The following is a 21,678-nucleotide window of genomic DNA, read 5'->3' on the forward strand; positions in this document are numbered from 1 at the left end:
AAGTTTTTTTCAAATTAAACATTCATTTTCTGAATAATTTTTTCAACACTTGTCACTCAACGTTGTTGATTTTCTTCCATTTCTTTTAGATTTGTCAACTACATCAAGGGCAACACCTTAAGATCTTACAACCTTCACCCCCCTACTGATCTTGTGTTCTTCCTCGTTTGCCTAGCTACCATTACATATATTGCTCACCATTGCTTTTACATTTTTATCGACCTGACTTATGGAAGATATGGAACACACAAAGGTGCTGCAAATGGTAATAAGTTGCCCATTGCATGTTTGGAGGGAGTACATACACTTAGGTACTCTGCATTCTAGGTGTAAATGGCACACATACCATAAAATAAGGTTAAAAGAAAAGTCCCAAAAGGTGCTCAGAAGAAGCCTCAAAGGCGTCTCACACTTGCAATGAAGAAACACGCACGATGTAGAAATATAACCAGTACGAGACTTGAGTTCTGTTATAGCCCCTAAGCAGCTTCAGTAAACAGCAGGGTCACAAATGCAGAAAGTAGTCGGATGCTCACATTCCCAATCAGAACATTCAGTTTGGTAATAGAAAGTTGAGTACATCCGCACCGAAACCACCATCTTTCTTTCCCCTTTAAAATAATAAATTAAAAAAACCTAATAGGACATACACCTATAATTGTTAACAAGTCCACTGATCTCAGCAGCCATGTCCTCATTCACGCTGGACATACTCTGGAGGAAGATGGCCTACCTCAACACTTTACAAGGAACACCAAACGTGTGCAAAACGTGTGCGATACAAGCTTTACATGCTATCAACCATCTTATTGGAGTTCATCTTCCCTCGTTTAGCCCAGTGTACACTGTGCAAACACACGGTTCACACGCCCAATCACCGTACAATTGTGGGAAGTTCAATATTGCATTCCCTTAAGAATTCAACCATCGCTTCCAAAATAAACTGTATACGGTTGTTGGACTCTCTCTCTCTCTCTCTCTCTCTCTTGGGAATCCTCCCCTTCATGATAATCCTTTCAAACAGTTTTATCACAGACTTGGCGCTTGGCACAGATACACAGAGCAATCCCAACCCCTTGCAGTAATTCTCAACTAACGCAATGGCTTACCGATGTCTGGCTTCTAATGCATGAAATAGTAAAGGGGAGATTGTCCCTCAAGTTGTTTATTACTTCCCATACATTTAATGTAATGTAATCTCCGACCATGGCATTTATGGGAATGCTCGTCCGGGGCACCCACCCTATGCGGTTAGTCTCCAATTAGTCACTCTTTCTCCCAGATGGCTCTTGCTACACAATTTCACAATCTTGCCCCTTTGTTTGTAAGGAGAAACGCATTTAGAACCCAGGCTTAATCAGGATATTTGACAAAAGATTGCATTTCTACTGGTTAAGCTCCCAAACTAGACACCATTATCGTCACGTAATGAAGAAACACACGCCCTGCAGAAATCAAACTGGAAGGAGACTGTAGTTATGCTTTTGGCCCTAGTCCACATCGTGGCAGAACTTGCTCAGGAATACAGAATATATTCAAAAATACGCATTGCCACATAGAACAATCCGTTCGGTAATACAGAAGGTCAGCACAAAGCAGTGAAAAACCAAGCAGATTACAAGAATCACATGAACATATCTAATTCCATGGCAGCACGTGTCAAACTCTGTTGAAAAAAGGTCATATTTCATAGCTAAAGCGCCTTAAGAGAAACTTGAGCAGCTGTGGCATTCAGAAGAGCCGACTACTGACAATCCCCTTCAGAGTGAAGAATGGACTGAGTACAGCTACTCCCAGAAAGCCTCAAGCAGATCACTCAAGCACAGGGCTACTTGAAAGCTCACACAGAAGTCACACTTCATTTAATTAGGCATTTGGAGCGTTCAAAGCTAAATACTGCTCTTCTATCAATTATCACTCGAGACTGAACTCGCCAATCAAGTGCCTTATGAGTGCGTACGAGATTGATTTCCACGGAAAGGCTTGTTCTGCACTGTAGGAAAGTGAGTATGGAACCGTGGCCGATCAGAGTACAGAGCAATGGGTTAACATAAAAAACAATAGCTCACTTGAGGTTCACCGCCGGATTTTACACAATATTTCATACAATAGTTAAGGAGTAAGACAAAGCCTGGACTGTCCAATGTCATTGATAAAACAAGGAGATAATTGAAGGCTAAACCAGTGTGCTCAATAAGTAGAATGTGCCACTGAATTGTGCTTCTCAATGCTTTGTTGCACAACCGACATACTCGTCTACAACTGGTCATTTTACCAAGGCTGCTATAGTACATCGCCTACTTTTACCAAAACCAGTTGAACTAGCTTTCTACCAACTCCAAAGAAACAAAAAAGTGACCACTGAAACACAAATGAGTCACAGAAAGAGCTACACTTGAGCCTTGAAAGTCTACAGAGGTAGGTTGGTTTATAGACCCTCACATTCTACAAAAAATACAGTGAAAGTTTTTGTTACATAACTTTGTTTAAAACATCCAGTCATGGTGTGCCATGTGCAGGTCCAGAAAGACTACTGAAGACCTATGATGTGATGAAAAGGAATCAACTGGGATCCTGTGCATGGAAGAAAGTAAGGAGTTACTGATGTTGTTGATGCCAGCTCATCATTAAGCCAGTATCACATGCTTTAGGAGACAAATCTGAGATGAATCAAATCAAACTAAGGCCGGAATGGCCAAGAGCAGAAAGACGGGCAAGACATTTAAGACTAAGAACACGAGTGGCCTTGTCAGGGTCTCTCAACAGAGGAAGAGTTCGGCAAAAAAAATGAAACCCCCAGCTCTGAATGAAGACCAACAAGTCAATTCAGCAGAAACATCACAAAAGATCTAAGCAGTGAGTGAGATAACGATATAGCCATGTATTAAACACTATAATAAAATAAGGGCAGCTTTAAATCATAATTTCTCATTAAGTACCAACACTGAAGCTTTCACCTACAAAGAATAAGGGCAGACATGAATCCTTCTCTGAACAAATCATTCTAGACCTGTCAAAAGTGAGGAAGCCAGAAACTGACAGACTTCAGTAGGCAGGAAAGAAGCTAATGTTTCCAGTGGCATTTCACAATACAGGTATGACCTGCATGTGATGGAATCCTGGGCAACCAGGCAGACTTTTCAAAAGAAAGATGGGCAAAATAATTCTGCATGGTAAAGCCAAACCCCTAGGATTTAGGGGTTTGGCTTCAGTTTGGCCCAAAGGATGTATGTTATGCTGAGTTACTAGCACCAGGATGCCTGTCAGGTGATAGTGCCCACTATAAATTCAATAAATAAAGAAATAAATAAGGTAGTACATACTTCTGAAATTCAAAGCCTTGGCAGGCCACAAATCGAGGAGTGGGAGTGCTTTGCTATCTTAAAGTCTTATTAAGAGCAAGAGGATAATCCAAGTTTCAACTGTTATTGGGAACTTGAGAGTTCACACCTTTGGACTAAAAAAACAATAACATTTGACAGTCAGAGGAGAATCACAAGTCACTGTCAGTAAAAGCAAATGAGAAATGCGCCTCAACAGTTTCAACTTGCCACGGCTCTGAATCAAGCAAGAGAATGGGGAATTGAAAAGTAGTCTATCTCCAGTTTGTGTATTAACACCTTTCATAGTCGCACATTAATTCTCATCTCACAAGGAAGTATTATCAACACAGAGAGCTCCTTCACTTGCAGAGTATCCATACAAGATCGATATATTATGATCAAACTCAAGGCTTTCATTAGAGTGCAACAAATCTATGCTTTCAAGTATTGTTTTTAAAAACATATTAATGAAACAGGCCTACACGTATGTGGTGCAAGCCCTCATATGTCACTCCTAACAACGCTGGTTTTCATGGATGGTGGGAACTGTACAGAAGTTACAATAATATCCATGTACGTCAGCATTCTTGCAAAAACACCTCAACTGCAAACCTCTTTGGTAAAACAAAAAAACTCCTAAACTGCAACCAAACACAAAGGACCCAAAGACAAAGCTTTTTTCAGGTTTTCAGGTGCTTCACCAATAAAAACTGAATTCCTTGAAAAGGAACAAGCTCAATAGATGGGCGCTGCACAATTATCTGAAGGCCCTTAATAGTCCCAGAAAGGAAACCCTGAAATGGATGCGGGATGGGCCAGGAGAGGTATCAATACTGTTTTGTCATTGAATACGCGGATGCTATACGAACTGAAGATTAGTGAGGGAGGACTTAGGAAGCCTCCAAACAACTGTGCCTGGCATCAAATGACTTTTCTGCCTGCTACTTGCAGGAGGGGGGAAGCATAGTATGTTTACTATACCTAAACGTACTTTATGTACTGTACACAGAGTACAGGCCGTCATAACGGCGGCCACAGTCAGTTTGCAGTAGATCTATTAAGTGGACTGGGTCTCAATAGGATGCATACAGAGGCAGCACTGCACAAATAATGGAAGCATGGACTTCAAAACTTAGGGAACCAAAACCTAAACTGCTCAGATGGGGCAGCCTGCCCTGCCATGGCCAGCCTAACTCCCCCAGCAGGGCAGTGTTAAAAGGATAAGCTTGCACTGCCCTGCACGGGTATGCTCTCCCTCACAGGACATTCATCAACCATAAAAAGGTTGAAACTGCAAAGGGGCTTAAGAGAACTGTGGTGCTACAGAGGACCACTTCTGAACCAATGAAAATCCAATGGCTACACAGAAATTTCCAGGAACCCGAGCAAATAATTATGGGCCAGAAATCTAATAATTTTGCCCAGACCTACTTGCCACTTCACGCACACCTCTGCTAGCAAGTGTAATTCTTAACAATTCAAAAAAAGTATCCAGAGCTTAGAAGAAAATACAACCTACCTTGGGTTTAGTGCTGCCACTGCACTCGGCCAGTAGGGTCTTACAGTTCTTGTGGACGTTTACTGCACAATCTACAAGGGGGACAAAGAGTACATAAGTTTACACTCTGTATACTTTTGCATTCCTAAAATTGTGTTATGCAAGAACCACTCAACGGTAGGAGGTCATGACATCACAGGTGAGTTCATCAGGATTATTACATCACGTACACTACATCAGAAGGACCTATACGTCACAACTTTACACACACACATTTATAGCTACAATATATAAATCATAAATATTACACAGTGGCTGTCACCATTGTGAAGTTATCGATTTTGGAGAAGAAAAAAATGTATGTGCTTATTGCTTTTGATCCAGAGGGAACAAAAGTTATGGGGAGGGATGAAAAAGTGAATCCTTTCCCATTTTAGTCCCAATAAGAAATTTTTGGCAAACAAACTTCTGTATATATTTGTGTAAACCCACTGTCAATCACACTTGGTATATATATATATTTTTTTTTACATAGTGTAATTGGATGAAAGCGCTGAAGTTCATAACTACGGATTTGAAAGAGAGCTGAAACAAAAGCAATGTCACAGTGAGGCGGAGGGTGTCCAGCGCAAGTCCAGGTATACACACACACACCCCACGCACCCTTACACAAATGAAAATGAGATATCTGAGGACAAAAGATTAGTGCTTGTCCAAGAAAACAATCACTTGCATTCAATCAGATACACACTTTGTATATAGTGGAAATTGTCTCTGAATTAAGGAATAGTCTGTAGTGACTTAGTCCGGATGTGTAGAGGATCTGTAGATGATTATTAGTAGTAAGTTACTAGTCATCCAGTTCAATCCAATACAAGACCAGTACAAGATCAATCATAGACCCCACCAGGAGCAGCAAGGATGGTGCTCAGTCCTTCTCAACTGACATCTCTGGCTACCAACATTCTGTAACACATCACAGGATGAACATTCCACTGGCAGAGCAAGACATTGCATGCATTACACAAAGCCAGGATATAACATATCCACTTTTCTTCCATATAAAACAAATAAAGAAAAGAGCACGAAAAGATAGAAGAAAGACAAAGAGTAAATCAGAAACACCGCAAACCAATGAGAAAACAGAACAACATTCCACTGGCAGAGTAAGAGATTGCATGCATAACACAAAGCCAGGATTTAACATAGTCCTGCCAGCCATTAGTTGTCCAACAAAGCACCCCTCACTCCGGTACAAACTCAGACATAATCACGAAGAATAGAAGACTCGGATGGAGAGTAAGGGTCGGTGGGAGTCCAACACAGGTAATCCCCATTCCTAATCTCTTTAAAAAACAAAAAACAGTTAAAACCCGAGTTATTGTTCTGGCTCAAATGTATTAACTTCGTTAGGGTGAAGTTATGGTTGGCTTTGGTTATAAGACCGTAACTTATTTATTTATTTTAAACTTTGAAATGCACATAAAAAAATCCCAGTTAAAGTACAAATGTGTTTACAAAACCAAACCACTGATATTCGCCAGCTATTTGTTATGGCTAAGTAAACTAACCATCAATCATGCCTCCATGGCTCACTGCCTAGGACTTCAGCTATGACATCACTCATGACGTGAAAATACCTCGCTAATATCACTGGTGACATCTCAATGACAATTCGGACATCACTGATGACATAATCCATGACACTGCCGTTTAGGGGATAAAGGCCCATGGTCTACGCCAATCTTGCTGCATGAGGCCAATTCCTGTGTGTAGCAGGGGTTCAATGCAGAGCTGGCTTACTTCCAGGCCCTGTACCTAACCCACTGGTGCTGGCAAATCACCACTGCACACTCACTGCCTTCAGTCATGCACAGCAGGAGGGGGTTGCACTGCATGACTAATGACCAGAACCCGTGACCAATCTGCCGCCCAAAATATGCCAAACACAGCCGAAGGCCTTGAGCATCAGAGGTTGAATCTTGGGCCAAATTCATGAAAGGGTGTAGGATGTGCAAATCAAGCACATGATTCTTAAATCTACCGCAGGATTCGAAAATCCAGTGCTAAAGATATTTTTTTTTATATTCATTTTAATTCTACAGTTAAGCTTAGGTGGTCCCCACATGGGCCCAATGTGGGTCACCTTGCCCCTTTATGCCCCTTTTACTTTTTCGTGGACCGTGTTCTGTAATTGGGGAGCCACAGAAACTTTTCTCTGATGGCCAGCCAGCCAGAATGTGGTGGATTTATGAATCTGTAGCCGGATTTGCTAATCTACAATAGATGACAGGAGAAAATGCTCCCCAGTACATTGGTGTGCCTTTACATTTTTTTTTACGATTTAGAGAATACAGGCTGAATTCTGCAGAGAATCCAAAGATAGCCGTGCATTTATCTAAAAAATGTAACTTATTAGTGCCTTGATCCGAACACTTTTTAAACTGTAATTTCCCAAAAACTACTGAAACTATTTACACGTATCTAAGCAAAAGGTCTTCACTGGGTCTACTTAAATACCATGTTTAGAGTAATTCCATTCAGCTGTTTTTCTCTATCAAAACAAACTCTCTCTCCACTAAATATATTGTTATACTGGACGACCAGTAGCTAACAAATGTAACCCAAAGAGAAAACCCAGAACCGTGCTGAAAGGCACTCGTAGACAGTCTAGAGTGCTACGAGGCCATATGAATTTCAACAATGCGCTACGCAAATATTCAGAACATACATTTTTAATCTACACAGGGACTTTCACTTCTGCCGGACTACTTTTACATCCACTGAAAAGCTCCCCTTCTCTCTGACATCATAAAAATGGGACAAAGGGACAGCCTACTGAGAGCAGTAACATTCCTCACATTTAAGCACAAACTAGGGTTTCTGTCCTCCACTCTCACCACCTTCAAGAGACTCAAAAATGGTTCACTAAAGCTACATTGACACTAATCAGCAGCTGTTTCAATAAAAACATACACAGGCCAAAATATTCCACACCACGCCTATATTAACGGCTTACGTTACACACAGAGAGGGTGGACCTAAACATTAACACAGCCTTATGCCTATCCCTTGCTCCACACGAGTGAGTCCGCGTTAGAGGGATACATTAGCAATTTCGCTCTGGAAATAGCGATTTTCACAGCAACAGAATGATGAACAGTATCCACGGTTTAAATGAATTTCCTTGTTTAGAGTGTTCAGTTAACACTTCATATGAGATTTAAAAACATGCACAGTTAGATTAAGCTTGCAGAAACTTTTTACTCTGACTATAGTCCACAGGTATACAAGTTTCACGTGCACTCTCTTCTCGTGAGCTCTACAACACTCAGAGTGGTCTTCAGATCAACACAGCAAGTCCTCGGATGATTTCCATGCTTCCCCGGCTTGGAGTAACTTTATGATACAAGAAGTCATCTTAGAGAAGATCATAGAGTGTCACGGGTTGGTATATATGGAAAAAAACCTTGTGAATGTAGGTTGGTTGTAGATCTAGCCTAGAATAGTAAATCATGAATAATGGAAAGGCTTGATGCAGCGACACTGAAATCAAGGTTGTTTAATAATCCGAGGCAAGATCCAGCCTCCGTCGGGCCAATCCTCCTCTCAAAGCCAGCAATGAAAATACGGACCCCAACAAACGAGAACTACTGAAAACACAAACATAATAAGATCATTACTTCTGCACCACATCTTCTGAGCACTGACTTCAGTCAAACTTGAAAAATATGCAAATCCCTGCCAGCCTCGCATCAGCAGCAAAGCACACAAAGGCAGCGGAGAACGGGCCAATGACGTAAGAGAAGACAGACGCACACGCATAGCTGATGTGTATCCATCTGCAAGGAAATGGGGAAATCAACTTGATGGAAGGGAGGGATCCAGCTAGCAATGTGAAAACAAGACCTGCTCCAGAACAACTGACACGAGGAGAAGCCTCAAAGATCCATCAGAGGCTCAGGCAGACTATCCCATCAGAGAATGTGAACTGGGCAAGATCATCACCCCTCATCAGCACCAGTGTCCATACTAAAACCTACACAAAATTACTGACATGCAACAGCAACTAATAAATAACACATAACACTGCATTTACTACTAGTAGGTTAAATAAGAAAAATCTGCAGTATTATTTCAAACATGGCCATCGCTATTTCAACAAGCATTTACAATGCAACGGTTTCGCCTTTTGAAAAGTTTGAGCTATTGGCATTGTGAATGACAAACTTTTTATTTATGTGTTGGTTTTGAAAACAGATAAATAAATGGCATTGTCATTTACAATTGCAATAGCTTAATCTCTCGCAAATGCGATTTGTATTGCAACTATTATAGTTAGCATTTTGCACTACGATGAAAACTGGCTAGAGATAGATACAAACAAGCATTTACAATGCAACGGTTTCGCCTTTGCAAAAGTTGGAGCTATTGGCATTGTAAATGACAACATTTTTATTTATGTGTTGGTTTTGAAAACAGATAAATAAATGGCATTGTCATTTACAATACCAATAGCGCATGCATTTGAGGCACGGTCCAGGCACAAATAAACCTACGCTCACATAAGCACCACGCTCTCACAGGCCCACGCATGCTACCTCATGTCAGTGATACACCCCATGGTCGGCTAGGGCACATGTACATTAGGGCCTCGAAGGGCCAGCCTGGTTCTATGTGTACGGAACCAGGCACCATGGTATTGCGTCCACACCCCCCATTCACACACTGCTTTTCAAGAGCCGGTCACAAAGATAACCAGCACGTTCAGGTCCCAAGCACGAATGCCTTGCCCCTGCACAAGTGGACCCACACTCATATTACCATTCGCCTGCCCACTAAATTCTTTCATACTGCCCACTAAACAGCTTGCTCCCCACGGGTCAGGGCACAAACCGTGGCCACGAGGCTCGGAGATATACACACACCCATCCCCCCCAACAGGGCCCGGACGAACATCCTGTCGTCACGGGACCCAGCCACAGGGTGCAGTGTCTTACATCAGCCTTAAAAACATTTCAACCTTTTCCACAGCTGCCTGGCCGACCCAAACTTCCACCACCGAGAACTGAATGCCTAGTATCCGGGGCGAGCTCTGGTTACCCCCGCAAGCGGGATCGCATAATGCCTTAAAATAGCAGGGAGCACTCACTGTAAACCCCACTAACAACACTTTAAGAGCGATTGCGGCAATTAGCGTCCTGTGTGCATATTTTACAGCCCCGAAATGTGCACCTCGGTCATAAATCACCCAGGAACAGAGAAACCCAGCAACACAGCCGGTGCTCACATCCACAGATACTGAAATTCACCAAAGCCCTCTGTTAAACACAAGTGAAAGGGTATATCAACGCTGGTCACTTTCAGTGCACACCCACACCCGCCAAAAGAAGAGAAGGCGAGAACCTCAATTCACCTCCATTTGCCGCAACATTGGTTACGGCTGTGTCGAAACACTGCAGCGCTGTATTCACTGGTCCCACATCCAATCCAAGAATGTACCGTGACAGACACTGAGAAAATGCTGCTCGTGTCCGCTACTAAATTGCAATTCTAACATTAATTTCCCTCCATCTGTATAGTTCACAAACACCAACTAGTTAACTAACCAAGTACGGACAGCGCTTGCGAGGCAGCCATTCCCATCCAGCCATCTGTTACTCAGAAGAAGGCCCAGTGCAATGAAGGGAAACTGACTTTGTTTAGCTTCTGGTTGGATTTTAGCAATATTGATCCTGGATAAGATAATCAGCGGAAAGCCTCAGCTATTACAATCTGTTCCCCGCAAATTAGCCGAGGGGGAGCCATGCGTGGCCATTGGCTTCCTAATATTTTGCAGGCCAGCCTTATTACAGTTCCATATGCATATTTTACTCAGTTGGCCTGCGCCTGGCTGATACATTGTGGGTTTAAGTTGTCCCGCAGTGAACATTCCCAATTCACTCTGAAGCTCCACTCTGCACTCTGCACACCAGCAGACCCCCGAGGCCCGGCTCGTGTCTGCACGTACATGCCGGTGCAGGGAACTCCCCGGACAGGGCTCCACCTCTCAGGCCTCCAGAGCAGCAGCCGGGAGCCCGGCCGGAGACGAGGAAGGCGGGGAGGACATGACGAGTGAAGGTAGGAGACAGGGGGAGAGAGGTTGGGGCAGGAAGGCAGGGGAAGAGAGGAGGGGAAAAAAAAATACAAAAAAACCAATCGACTCACCTGCACCTTGCGACGGCGGCACTTCTCCGGTCTCCCTCTTCGGCATGGGAGACCGGCAACGTCGAAAATCTCTCTGGCACTTCTCCGGTCTCCCTCTTCGGCATGGGAGACCGGCAACGTCGACGGCGGCGGTTCCCTCCAGGCCACGGGAGCCCCGCGGGCGCCGCCATACTGCTTGCCGTCTTCCTTCTTCCCCCGGGCTGCGGGGGGCGGGCACTTCCGGCCGGCCGCGCTAGGATTGGCCGGCCGGCCAGTCACGGGGCGGGAAACGGGGGAGAAGAGACGCAGTAGTGCCGGCAATGCCGGACCAGACTCGGGGGCGTTCCCGGCGTCGCGTGACGTCGGCAAAAGGAAAAGAATCTCGGGAACGCCCCCGTGTCTGGTCCGGCATTGACGGACAGGCCCCTCGTCCAATGGCAAGGCTCCGTTTACGGAGCCAGCCAATCAATGACGAGGGCCGAACCAAAGAATAGCAGGGAGCACTCACTGTAAACCCCACTAACAACACTTTAAGAGCGATTGCGGCAATTAGCGTCCTGTGTGCATATTTTACAGCCCCGAAATGTGCACCTCGGTCATAAATCACCCAGGAACAGAGAAACCCAGCAACACAGCCGGTGCTCACATCCACAGATACTGAAATTCACCAAAGCCCTCTGTTAAACACAAGTGAAAGGGTATATCAACGCTGGTCACTTTCAGTGCACACCCACACCCGCCAAAAGAAGAGAAGGCGAGAACCTCAATTCACCTCCATTTGCCGCAACATTGGTTACGGCTGTGTCGAAACACTGCAGCGCTGTATTCACTGGTCCCACATCCAATCCAAGAATGTACCGTGACAGACACTGAGAAAATGCTGCTCGTGTCCGCTACTAAATTGCAATTCTAACATTAATTTCCCTCCATCTGTATAGTTCACAAACACCAACTAGTTAACTAACCAAGTACGGACAGCGCTTGCGAGGCAGCCATTCCCATCCAGCCATCTGTTACTCAGAAGAAGGCCCAGTGCAATGAAGGGAAACTGACTTTGTTTAGCTTCTGGTTGGATTTTAGCAATATTGATCCTGGATAAGATAATCAGCGGAAAGCCTCAGCTATTACAATCTGTTCCCCGCAAATTAGCCGAGGGGGAGCCATGCGTGGCCATTGGCTTCCTAATATTTTGCAGGCCAGCCTTATTACAGTTCCATATGCATATTTTACTCAGTTGGCCTGCGCCTGGCTGATACATTGTGGGTTTAAGTTGTCCCGCAGTGAACATTCCCAATTCACTCTGAAGCTCCACTCTGCACTCTGCACACCAGCAGACCCCCGAGGCCCGGCTCGTGTCTGCACGTACATGCCGGTGCAGGGAACTCCCCGGACAGGGCTCCACCTCTCAGGCCTCCAGAGCAGCAGCCGGGAGCCCGGCCGGAGACGAGGAAGGCGGGGAGGACATGACGAGTGAAGGTAGGAGACAGGGGGAGAGAGGTTGGGGCAGGAAGGCAGGGGAAGAGAGGAGGGGAAAAAAAAATACAAAAAAACCAATCGACTCACCTGCACCTTGCGACGGCGGCACTTCTCCGGTCTCCCTCTTCGGCATGGGAGACCGGCAACGTCGAAAATCTCTCTGGCACTTCTCCGGTCTCCCTCTTCGGCATGGGAGACCGGCAACGTCGACGGCGGCGGTTCCCTCCAGGCCACGGGAGCCCCGCGGGCGCCGCCATACTGCTTGCCGTCTTCCTTCTTCCCCCGGGCTGCGGGGGGCGGGCACTTCCGGCCGGCCGCGCTAGGATTGGCCGGCCGGCCAGTCACGGGGCGGGAAACGGGGGAGAAGAGACGCAGTAGTGCCGGCAATGCCGGACCAGACTCGGGGGCGTTCCCGGCGTCGCGTGACGTCGGCAAAAGGAAAAGAATCTCGGGAACGCCCCCGTGTCTGGTCCGGCATTGACGGACAGGCCCCTCGTCCAATGGCAAGGCTCCGTTTACGGAGCCAGCCAATCAATGACGAGGGCCGAACCAAAGCCACACTACAGTTCTCATAAGATTTCTCCTGCGCAAAAGCTGCTTGCGCAGCTTTTTGCAGTCGAAACCTAAAAACAAGTCTTAGCTAGGAGGTAATACTCACCAGACAGAGACACCCGGCAAAAATGACTTCACTTAAACTATCATATGTACAGCACTAAACATTGCACATCCTTCATTGAATAACTGTTTGTTTACTGCACTAAAGATTGAAGACTACTCGTGTTATTTCTATAAACCAAGAACTTTCTGTTGAAACCCAACCCCAGAAGCCCAAATATATATGCAGTACCTAAGATACACAAAAATCTCACGGATCCTCCGATTCGACCAATCGTATCAACTCAAAACAGCATACATCAACCCATCGGGCAATTTTTGGACCGCCACCTACAAACCATTGTGCAATCCTTACCCAGTTACATCCGTGACACCACAGACTTTTTGAATAAACTTGAAGCCATTCAAATTGAGCCAAATGAGGAATTATGGTTATGCACCGCGGATGTAAACTCGATATACACCAGCATCCCATATCAAGAAGGTATAGAATCTATGGAACAGGCGATTTTGAAACTTGAAGTGGACGAATCAATGAAAATATTTCTGATGGAGCTCACAATGTTTACTTTGTATCACAGTTATTTTGCTTATAAGGACAACTGGTTTCTGCAGCTAGTGGGCACCAGCATGGGAAATAGCGCTGCTCCTGTATACGCTAATATTTTCATGGGAGAATTCGAACAGACCAATATCTGGACCAACACAAAGTGGAATAATCATCTCAAAATGTATGTAAGGTTTATAGATGACCTATTCATACTCTGGAAAGATACACGAGAAAATTTGGAACAAGCCTTAAAGATGTTGAACTCAGCCAATCCTCGTATCCAGTTCACATGGACAATCGACCCTAAAACTATCACCTTTATGGACGTTCAAGTCACTCTCCAAAACAACCAAATCATAACGGATATCTTTCGCAAACTCACAGACCGTAACAATATGTTACATTATAGTAGTTTTCATCAGAACTCATTGAAAACACATCTACCTAAATCCCAGCTGATAAGAGTCAAACGAATTAGTTCAGATCCCATTCAGACTGAAATAAGAATGAACTAAATGATCAATTGTTTCAAAGAGAGAAAATATCCAGAGGAAGTACTGATACAAGCCAAAGATGAGGTGGATAAACTGGAACGATGTACCTTGTTACAACAATCTAAAAAGAAAAAGGAAAGTGACCGGATGGTCATAGTATCAAAGTACTCTAATGTCAGTGTAACTTATAAGAAGATCATACTCAAACACTGGCCAATGCTAGAGTTAGAGACAGACTTCAAAGACCTGTTTAAAGCGAAACCAATATTTGCCTACACTAGGAGTAAGAACTTAGGTGAAATTCTAAAACAACCGATGGAACAACACTTCCATGCAAAAGGAACTAGACCATGCAACAACTGCAATAACTGTCACAATGTCATAGTAGGAAACACTATGACACATCCAATGAAAGGGTTTAAGATCAACCTTAAAGTTACAGCCACATGCGATTCCAACAATCTAATTTACCTCCTGAAATGCCCGTGTGGAAAGGTCTACGTAGGCAAGACAGAACGCAAGTTAAAGATCCGCTTAAACGAACATAAGTCCAGCATTCGAACAAAGAATTTAAAATCTTCAGTGGCATCACATTTTTTGGAAATGAACCACAATATATCCCAACTAAAATTCATGGCATTGGAAATCATTCAAAAAGCAGAAGGTAGAGACAACAATAGGATGCTGTTACAACGTGAAAATCATTGGATTTATAAACTTAATTCGACCAAGCCATTCGGCTTAAATGAACGAGTGGAATTTTCTTGTTACTTATAAACATTCATGCAACAGCACCTAATGTGCTGGATTGTTCTGATCTGTAACCTGCATGTTAATCACGCACGTGATTTAAATAATGTTATTTGTACATTTGTCAGTTTCATTAATATTTAATTTTTCACGTATTTATATATCTACATATGGTTTGGACAGCATCTCATTAGATACGGAAATAGCACTCAGCACTAGTCTGTTTTTCAGCTTTATCACCATCACACACCGTAGTCCGTTTTTTAGCTTTCCATTTTTCATCACATGACTAAGCCTTTTTCCCGGCTTCTGTTTTGAATGCCGAGGACACCCTTCCGGTTAAACCCGGCCGGCTCACGGCCACGGAATCTCACGAATCACAGAGAAATGTAAGTAAAGCTGAATGCTAAGCATCGCCCTAGGCGCGCTGTGAACTTTAGTAACACTTACAAGTAATTCAGAATGGTGGCCCCAAACGGACCTGTGAACTTAAATTCTTAGCGTGCACGACAATATTTAATGAAACACCTAGAGAGATCGCACTGTAGTTCACGCTTGTCATGGATCATCCACATTAGAGTAGTCGATGCTCTTACACACACACGGGTGTTTCCTAGGGATTAAGGAATTCTCATTTATTTCACTAGTTTTTGTGGATGGATGTTACAAACGTTATTGTCTTCGTTTTTAGATGCTCCCCGATGAAGGGCGGTGGCCCGAAATGCATTGGAGCTGCAGGGTCCGATAATTTGCATTTTTGAACTTGGAATGCATTTTTGAACTTGGAATATTTCTCAGAGATTAAATATGTTGATATGAAAGGAATATCACGTTTGAAAAACTAATGAATGAAATGTATGGAAACAAATTAAATACAGAATGAATCTCCAACACCTATTTCTCATGTGAATTGAATGCCTTAGGGATGTCATCAATGACCCATTGATCACACGTGTTTTTCATTTCTATAGTGCTCACATGCTTCAGAGCAAAGAGGACTTTAGGAAAAACACTTGTAAACAAATAATCATCGTGGGGGGAATTATACTCAGGCATTGTAGAATTACAGTTCGTTTTGGAGCATGTAAATGCTATAGACGGGAAATGGTTAAAGGTGCTGGTTCCGAATTTGTAGCTGTGGTTCTGTGCATTTGCAACGGGTGCATTTAGTCGCAAAGTTTCAAAGTAGAAGACATGGAATTCATTCCTAGCCTAATAAACTGATCAAATTGTGTGATCCTGTGTAAATCATGTTTTGCCACTATGCCCTATTTCACTTTCGAGTTTGTGTTCGGCAGGAAAATACATTTTTTAAAGGGGCTGGAGTGTGACACTAACTGCCCTAAAACATGCTTTTCTTGGTGTGATTATGAACAGATTTGCTACATAAAGCCTGACTTACACCACTAGCTATCGGAAAACTTTACCCTTTCAGCCTCCCTTCCCTCTTCTTTCAACTGTCTCCACTCTCCATGCCCCTTTGATTCATGGCCTCGTGCGGAGCTTCTCACCAGGGACCTGTAGGTACAGCGCCCTGAAGGCACACAGCTAGATCCCGTCGAATGTGACTAAAACATGTGCCGAAATGCACTAGCGAAAGGAGGGGGGGGGGGGGGAGAGGCTGGGTGAAATGAGAGGACACACGAAGAGCACACGTGGGAATCCGGTCTCCTGCACCAGGCAAAGCTGCAGAGGAGGCCGGAGGAAGGGGTTATGGCTGCAGGTGTGGGTGCACTGGAAGGAAGGTGTGTGTATGTGGGGAAGGGGGGGGGGGGGGGGGAAGAGTGATTACAGACCGCCCACCCCAAAATGTTGCCCTTAGAACAGAGGATTAATGTGAGCACAAGAGGGGCAGCGGCAGGAACGAGAGCACCGATAGGGGGCGGGAGATCACTAGAGGGGTCTGGGGGGGGGGGGGGGGGGGGGGAGGTGACCCGACTTTCATCAGAGGTAAAGAGCACAGAGAGTCAGGGAGGGGGTGCATGGTGCAATGAGGGGGCAGGAGAGAGAGAGAGCTGGCTGCAGGGACCAGCGTGCGGCTCATGCACCTTAGAGAGTCAGATGACCCGTGGGTAGCGGCCCTTTTTATAAGATCCCAAGTAAACCTCTCTTGGAGAACCAGGGACCACATATTTGAGCTCCTAAAGCCCCCACTCATAAAGATCTTAAGAACCACTCAGAGAGCTCAAAGGCCCACTCCTTAACAACCCTAGGATCCACTCTCACAGATCCCATGCTATGTGCACGCTGTAGAACGGCCCAAGAACTGATGCTCAGAGCTCCCTTGTGCCCTTCTGTAGAAGAGCATAAGGACCACTCAGGGGTGCTTATCTCTCACAACACTGGTGCGCAGCAGTCAAACTCCTCGGTTGTCCCCTTCACACGAGGCAGTGTACTTCACGACCTTCGTCCTTTTTAGGCTCTTTGGCTAATCTACTCACGCATAGATATGGAAAACGTAAATCTGCTGTTTAAAAAAAATCACACACGGCGCTGTTGCTTCGTGACACAGCAGTTTTCCCCCTCTACAGGAGTACAGCACAACGGGCGGGACTAAACAACGTGTGGATTTAAACAGATGTTCTAGGCAGGTTGTTGTGCACTAAATTCATTCTCCGTCGTAAACATTGTTTTGGGTTTTCTAAGGTAGTTTTCTCTTTTAAACAATCGCATACAATCTCCAAGCCATATTTCTGGGTAGATTAAAGAAGCGTCGGTACCGTGGTAACGCATTTACCTTGACTATCTCTTTCCCAATTACAGAGACACTGTGAGACTAGCAGACGTGCCTGTTGAAATAAACATTGCTTTCAATACCCAGAGCGTGGAATTATTTTCGATGGAAGGCATTTGAAATACTCCACCAGAAAAATCGAAATCGGTTCACTAGTGTATACATTAAAACAAAATACGTACATATTTGCAAAATAATTACTGTGTCGCCCACGCTACGTTCGGTTTAGTAGCGACGCAACAAAATTTCCTTTAACAGGTCTTGGTGTGGCTTTCTCCTCTTTCTAGTAAATAGACGTCCGTCCTCGCCTCAAACCAGGCATGCGCTGCTCGACCGCCGCACCCAGCATGACCGAGCGCAAAACAGAAGCAGGAAAATATAAAAAAAACAAGCAACGGAGAGTGAAAGGGGAGGGGGGGCGGGAACGAGCACACGGGGAGGGGGGCGGAACGGACACACGGACAGCGGGAGGGGGGGCGGGAAGGCAAGAATTTAAAAAACCACTCACCTGGACTTCTTCCGCCGGCCGTGGTCGGCATGGAATGACGAATACAAACAAATAAAAAAAAAACGAAACTCCGCCCACCGCCGCGATGACGATATCGCAGAGGCGGAGAGCGAAAAATTCTCGGGAACGCCCCCGAATCTGGTCCGGCCGTGACGGACAGATCTCTGTTCCAATGGCGAGCCTCCATTTATGGAGCTAGCCAATGGAACAGAGGGCGGATTCAAGTGTCCCTTACTGAAGACTACAGATTTCTCCTGGGGGCGGAGCTAAAGCTCCGTGCCCCAGGCGAAACCTAATAAATGACAAAAAATAAGTTCTGAATGAGAAAAAAAAATATATATATATATATATATACACATATATGTATACACACACACACAAACATTACATTTTGTATAATAAATATTACATAATTATATTACTACAAAGAGAATTTACTTTTATTTACACTAAATGAAACAGATTATTAGAAACAGGTAGAGCAACTAAAGTCCAAAATATGTTAAAAGACTGGTTACTTTAAAAAGAAGTTTTAAAATATTGGTGTGAAAAATACACCGCAAATAAATGCATAACCCACAATGCATGAGGACTGTGCCTTCTGTGCTTTTTTATTCAACGTGGCACCACATGTTGGAAACTGTATATTAAAAAAAATGGAATGACTAGCATTAGTAAATATACATGGGTTTGACCGCTTCGTTGTATGCTTCAGACTCACTTTATGTTTTGCAATCTAGCTCACGGGCCATGCTCCTGCATACCACAATTGGTATTAGACTGCTTTCACTGGCCCGGAAAATACCCAAAGTCAATGTTTTCAAATTTTTCATATCTAAGTGAGACCACCATAATGGGATCCAGCTGAGTAAGGAAATCCAAATTCAAGTCCAGGACGGGATGGACTTTTGGAGAAGTGAAACCTGATTAAAAGCAGGAAAAATTCAGGCTTGATTCTGAGACCACGATCGGCTGAAGTCAGTGAGCCACAGAGCTCTCCAATGGACGCCCCCAAGGAGAAGATAAAGGTCCACTCCTGGCTGCCAGACATAGGATGCTAGCTCCTCGTCACAACCAGGGAATCAGGAAAGAACGCGTCTGCCAATGAGCTACGCTTCATCAGTAACATGGCACTCAAACACATGCTCATCTGAGAAGGCGATACAAAAGGGGATGATGGACGGAGCGTTTGAACAAATCAAACACTCACCCCCAGTCAACTGATCTGGGTTTAATCCATCACCATTCTTTAGTTCACTCAGCCACCCCAGTTCAGACATGGCCATATGCAAATCAGTCTGACCCTGTGCCTCATGGGAACAGTCCAGCCCGAACTGCCAAGCCATGTCTTCCCTGGACCGGAAACAAGCATGTTGATTGATTCAGATGCTCCGTCCATCACCACCCCCTTTGTACCGCTTTTGGCCGCCATAAGTGTGGCAGGGTATGCTCAGACGTGAGTCCCTTGCTCACTTTGCCACTGGATTCAAGCAAGCCGGGCTGAAGACGGCTGGAATGCCAGAAACCGGTCCTCTGAAGCTTGTTTCCGGTCCAGGGAAGACATGGCTTGGCAGTTCGGGCTGGACTGTTCCCATGAGGCACAGGGTCAGACTGATTTGCATATAGTCATGTCTGAACTGGGGTGGCAGAGTGGGCTAAAGAACGGTGATGGATTAAACCCAGATCTTTTGACTGGGTGTGAGTGTTTGATTGATTCAGATGCTCCGTCCATCACCACCCCCTTTGTACCGCTTTTGGCCGCCATAAGTGTGGCAGGGTATGCTCAGACGTGAGTCCCTTGCTCACTTTGCCACTGGATTCAAGCAAGCCGGGCTGAAGACGGCTGGATTGCCAGAAACCGGTCCTCAGAAGCTTGTTTCCGGTCCAGGGAAGACATGGCTCGGCAGTTCGGGCTGGACTGTTCCCATGAGGCACAGGGTCAGACTGATTTGCATATAGCCATGTCTGAACTGGGGTGGCAGAGTGGGCTAAAGAACGGTGATGGATTAAACCCAGATCTTTTGACTGGGTGTGAGTGTTTGATTGATTCAGATGCTCCGTCCATCACCACCCCCTTTGTACCGCATCTGAGGAGGCAGCATCACCCAAATCTTGGACCACCATGCAAGATACCGGAAGCCCTGCGCTCACAGGTGATACAAGTGCAATGAAAGCATCAAGAGCGGGCGGCTTACTTATGATGCGTCTGAAGGATGCGTCTCAACCAGGAACCAGGATAACGCTGTCCAGAACGATGATGGCTCCAGGAACTTACACAGGTTACGTCACCCTTCCGCTTGCCAAAGCAGCTCCTGATTAGGGTCAGATCCTGCCTGGGGGAGCTTGCAACATCACGCCAACCTACACCGGGACATATCAACACTGGTCCCTCGCTAGAACAAATTCAACCGCTCGCCCACTACAACAGGAAGGTGGAAAGGAGGGTCAGTGCAGACTAACTAAGGGTAGGCCGCAGATTGCCACCGAAAGAAAGCCCCAGGGGGACCAGTACTCACCTGCAGGCGCATGTAGGTGATGACTTCTCTACCTGGTAGGACAGGAATACAAGATAAAAGAGTCCGCTCTGTGTAGGGAGCTTAGAGCTGCCAAGACCTAGGGATCCACAGCAAAGAGTTTGTCGAGCAACATTCCAGAAGTAAATTAGCTCCCAAGAGGTAGAGACACGGATGGTAAAAACTGACTAGAGTGAGCCGGCTGCAGGAATGGCGGGAGCCGGAGGAGGGGAGACACAGCATGCACAATCAACAGAAGAAATGATGGAAAGGGAGCAGAAAGAGAGAGGGGGGAAAGAATTAGGACAAAGAAAGTAAACGTGGGACAGACCGAGAGGGGAGTGGAGGGAAAAAGGAAAAGAAATGGAGATAAAGATAGTGAGACAAATAAGGTGAGGAAGAGGGAGAGATGACGAGGAAAAGTGGGAGAGATGGGCAGGGAGAGATCAAATGAGAGAAAAGAGACCGCGATAGAGGATGAGAGGGAAAGAGGGCGATACACCTAAGACAGAAATGAAGGAAGCAAGAGCATATGGGTGGGGCAGAGGTAGAGATAGGTCAGGCACGATTCCTGAGAAAACATTGTGAAATGTGATGCACTCCCGTGATTACAGTACAAGGAGCTGGCAGCCGGTTACTGGATGAGCAAGGAGGCTCCTAGGTCGGCACTTAGGGTAGGATATCTCAAGGAAACTAAAAGCCCAGGTGCTCTGGTGGCTCAAGATGTGAGGGGGATCCTGTCAGGGCTCTCCAGTCGTTGGTGGCCTTGGTGGTTCGATACCAGCCCATGCGGTGCAACCATCGGAGAGTACTCGTGATGCAAGCTAGCTGAGGTCAGGGGGCGCGGGCACCCCACCAGTATATACTGAATGGCAGACGGAAAGAGAAGTCGCTGGGAACCTAGCTTAGTTCATGAACTCGCTCGGATTCATAACACGATAAGAAGATCTGATGCACTTCATTGAATGATCTGGACTACAAGGTGCTATTCTGAAAACATGGTTTTAAAAAGGTTCTTCAAAAACTATTTC

The 21,678-nt window shown here is 45.2% G+C and overlaps 1 protein-coding gene across 6 annotated transcripts in view; it reads right to left on the reverse strand.

Annotated features, from left to right (window-relative positions):
• The window catches only part of ARHGEF18 (Rho/Rac guanine nucleotide exchange factor 18), a 300,861-nt gene that overhangs the window by 129,652 nt on the left and 149,531 nt on the right, over positions 1-21,678 (reverse strand). For all 6 annotated transcript variants that reach the window (XM_078669619.1, XM_078669618.1, XM_078669617.1 and 3 more), the window contains one exon: positions 4,843-4,913. In XM_078669619.1, coding sequence (XP_078525745.1) covers positions 4,843-4,913 — 71 coding nt within the window. The remainder of the gene's footprint in view (positions 1-4,842; positions 4,914-21,678) is intronic.

This window comes from Lissotriton helveticus, chromosome 12 (genome assembly GCF_964261635.1).
Source record: "Lissotriton helveticus chromosome 12, aLisHel1.1, whole genome shotgun sequence".
In the NCBI taxonomy this organism is placed as follows: domain Eukaryota; kingdom Metazoa; phylum Chordata; class Amphibia; order Caudata; family Salamandridae; genus Lissotriton; species Lissotriton helveticus.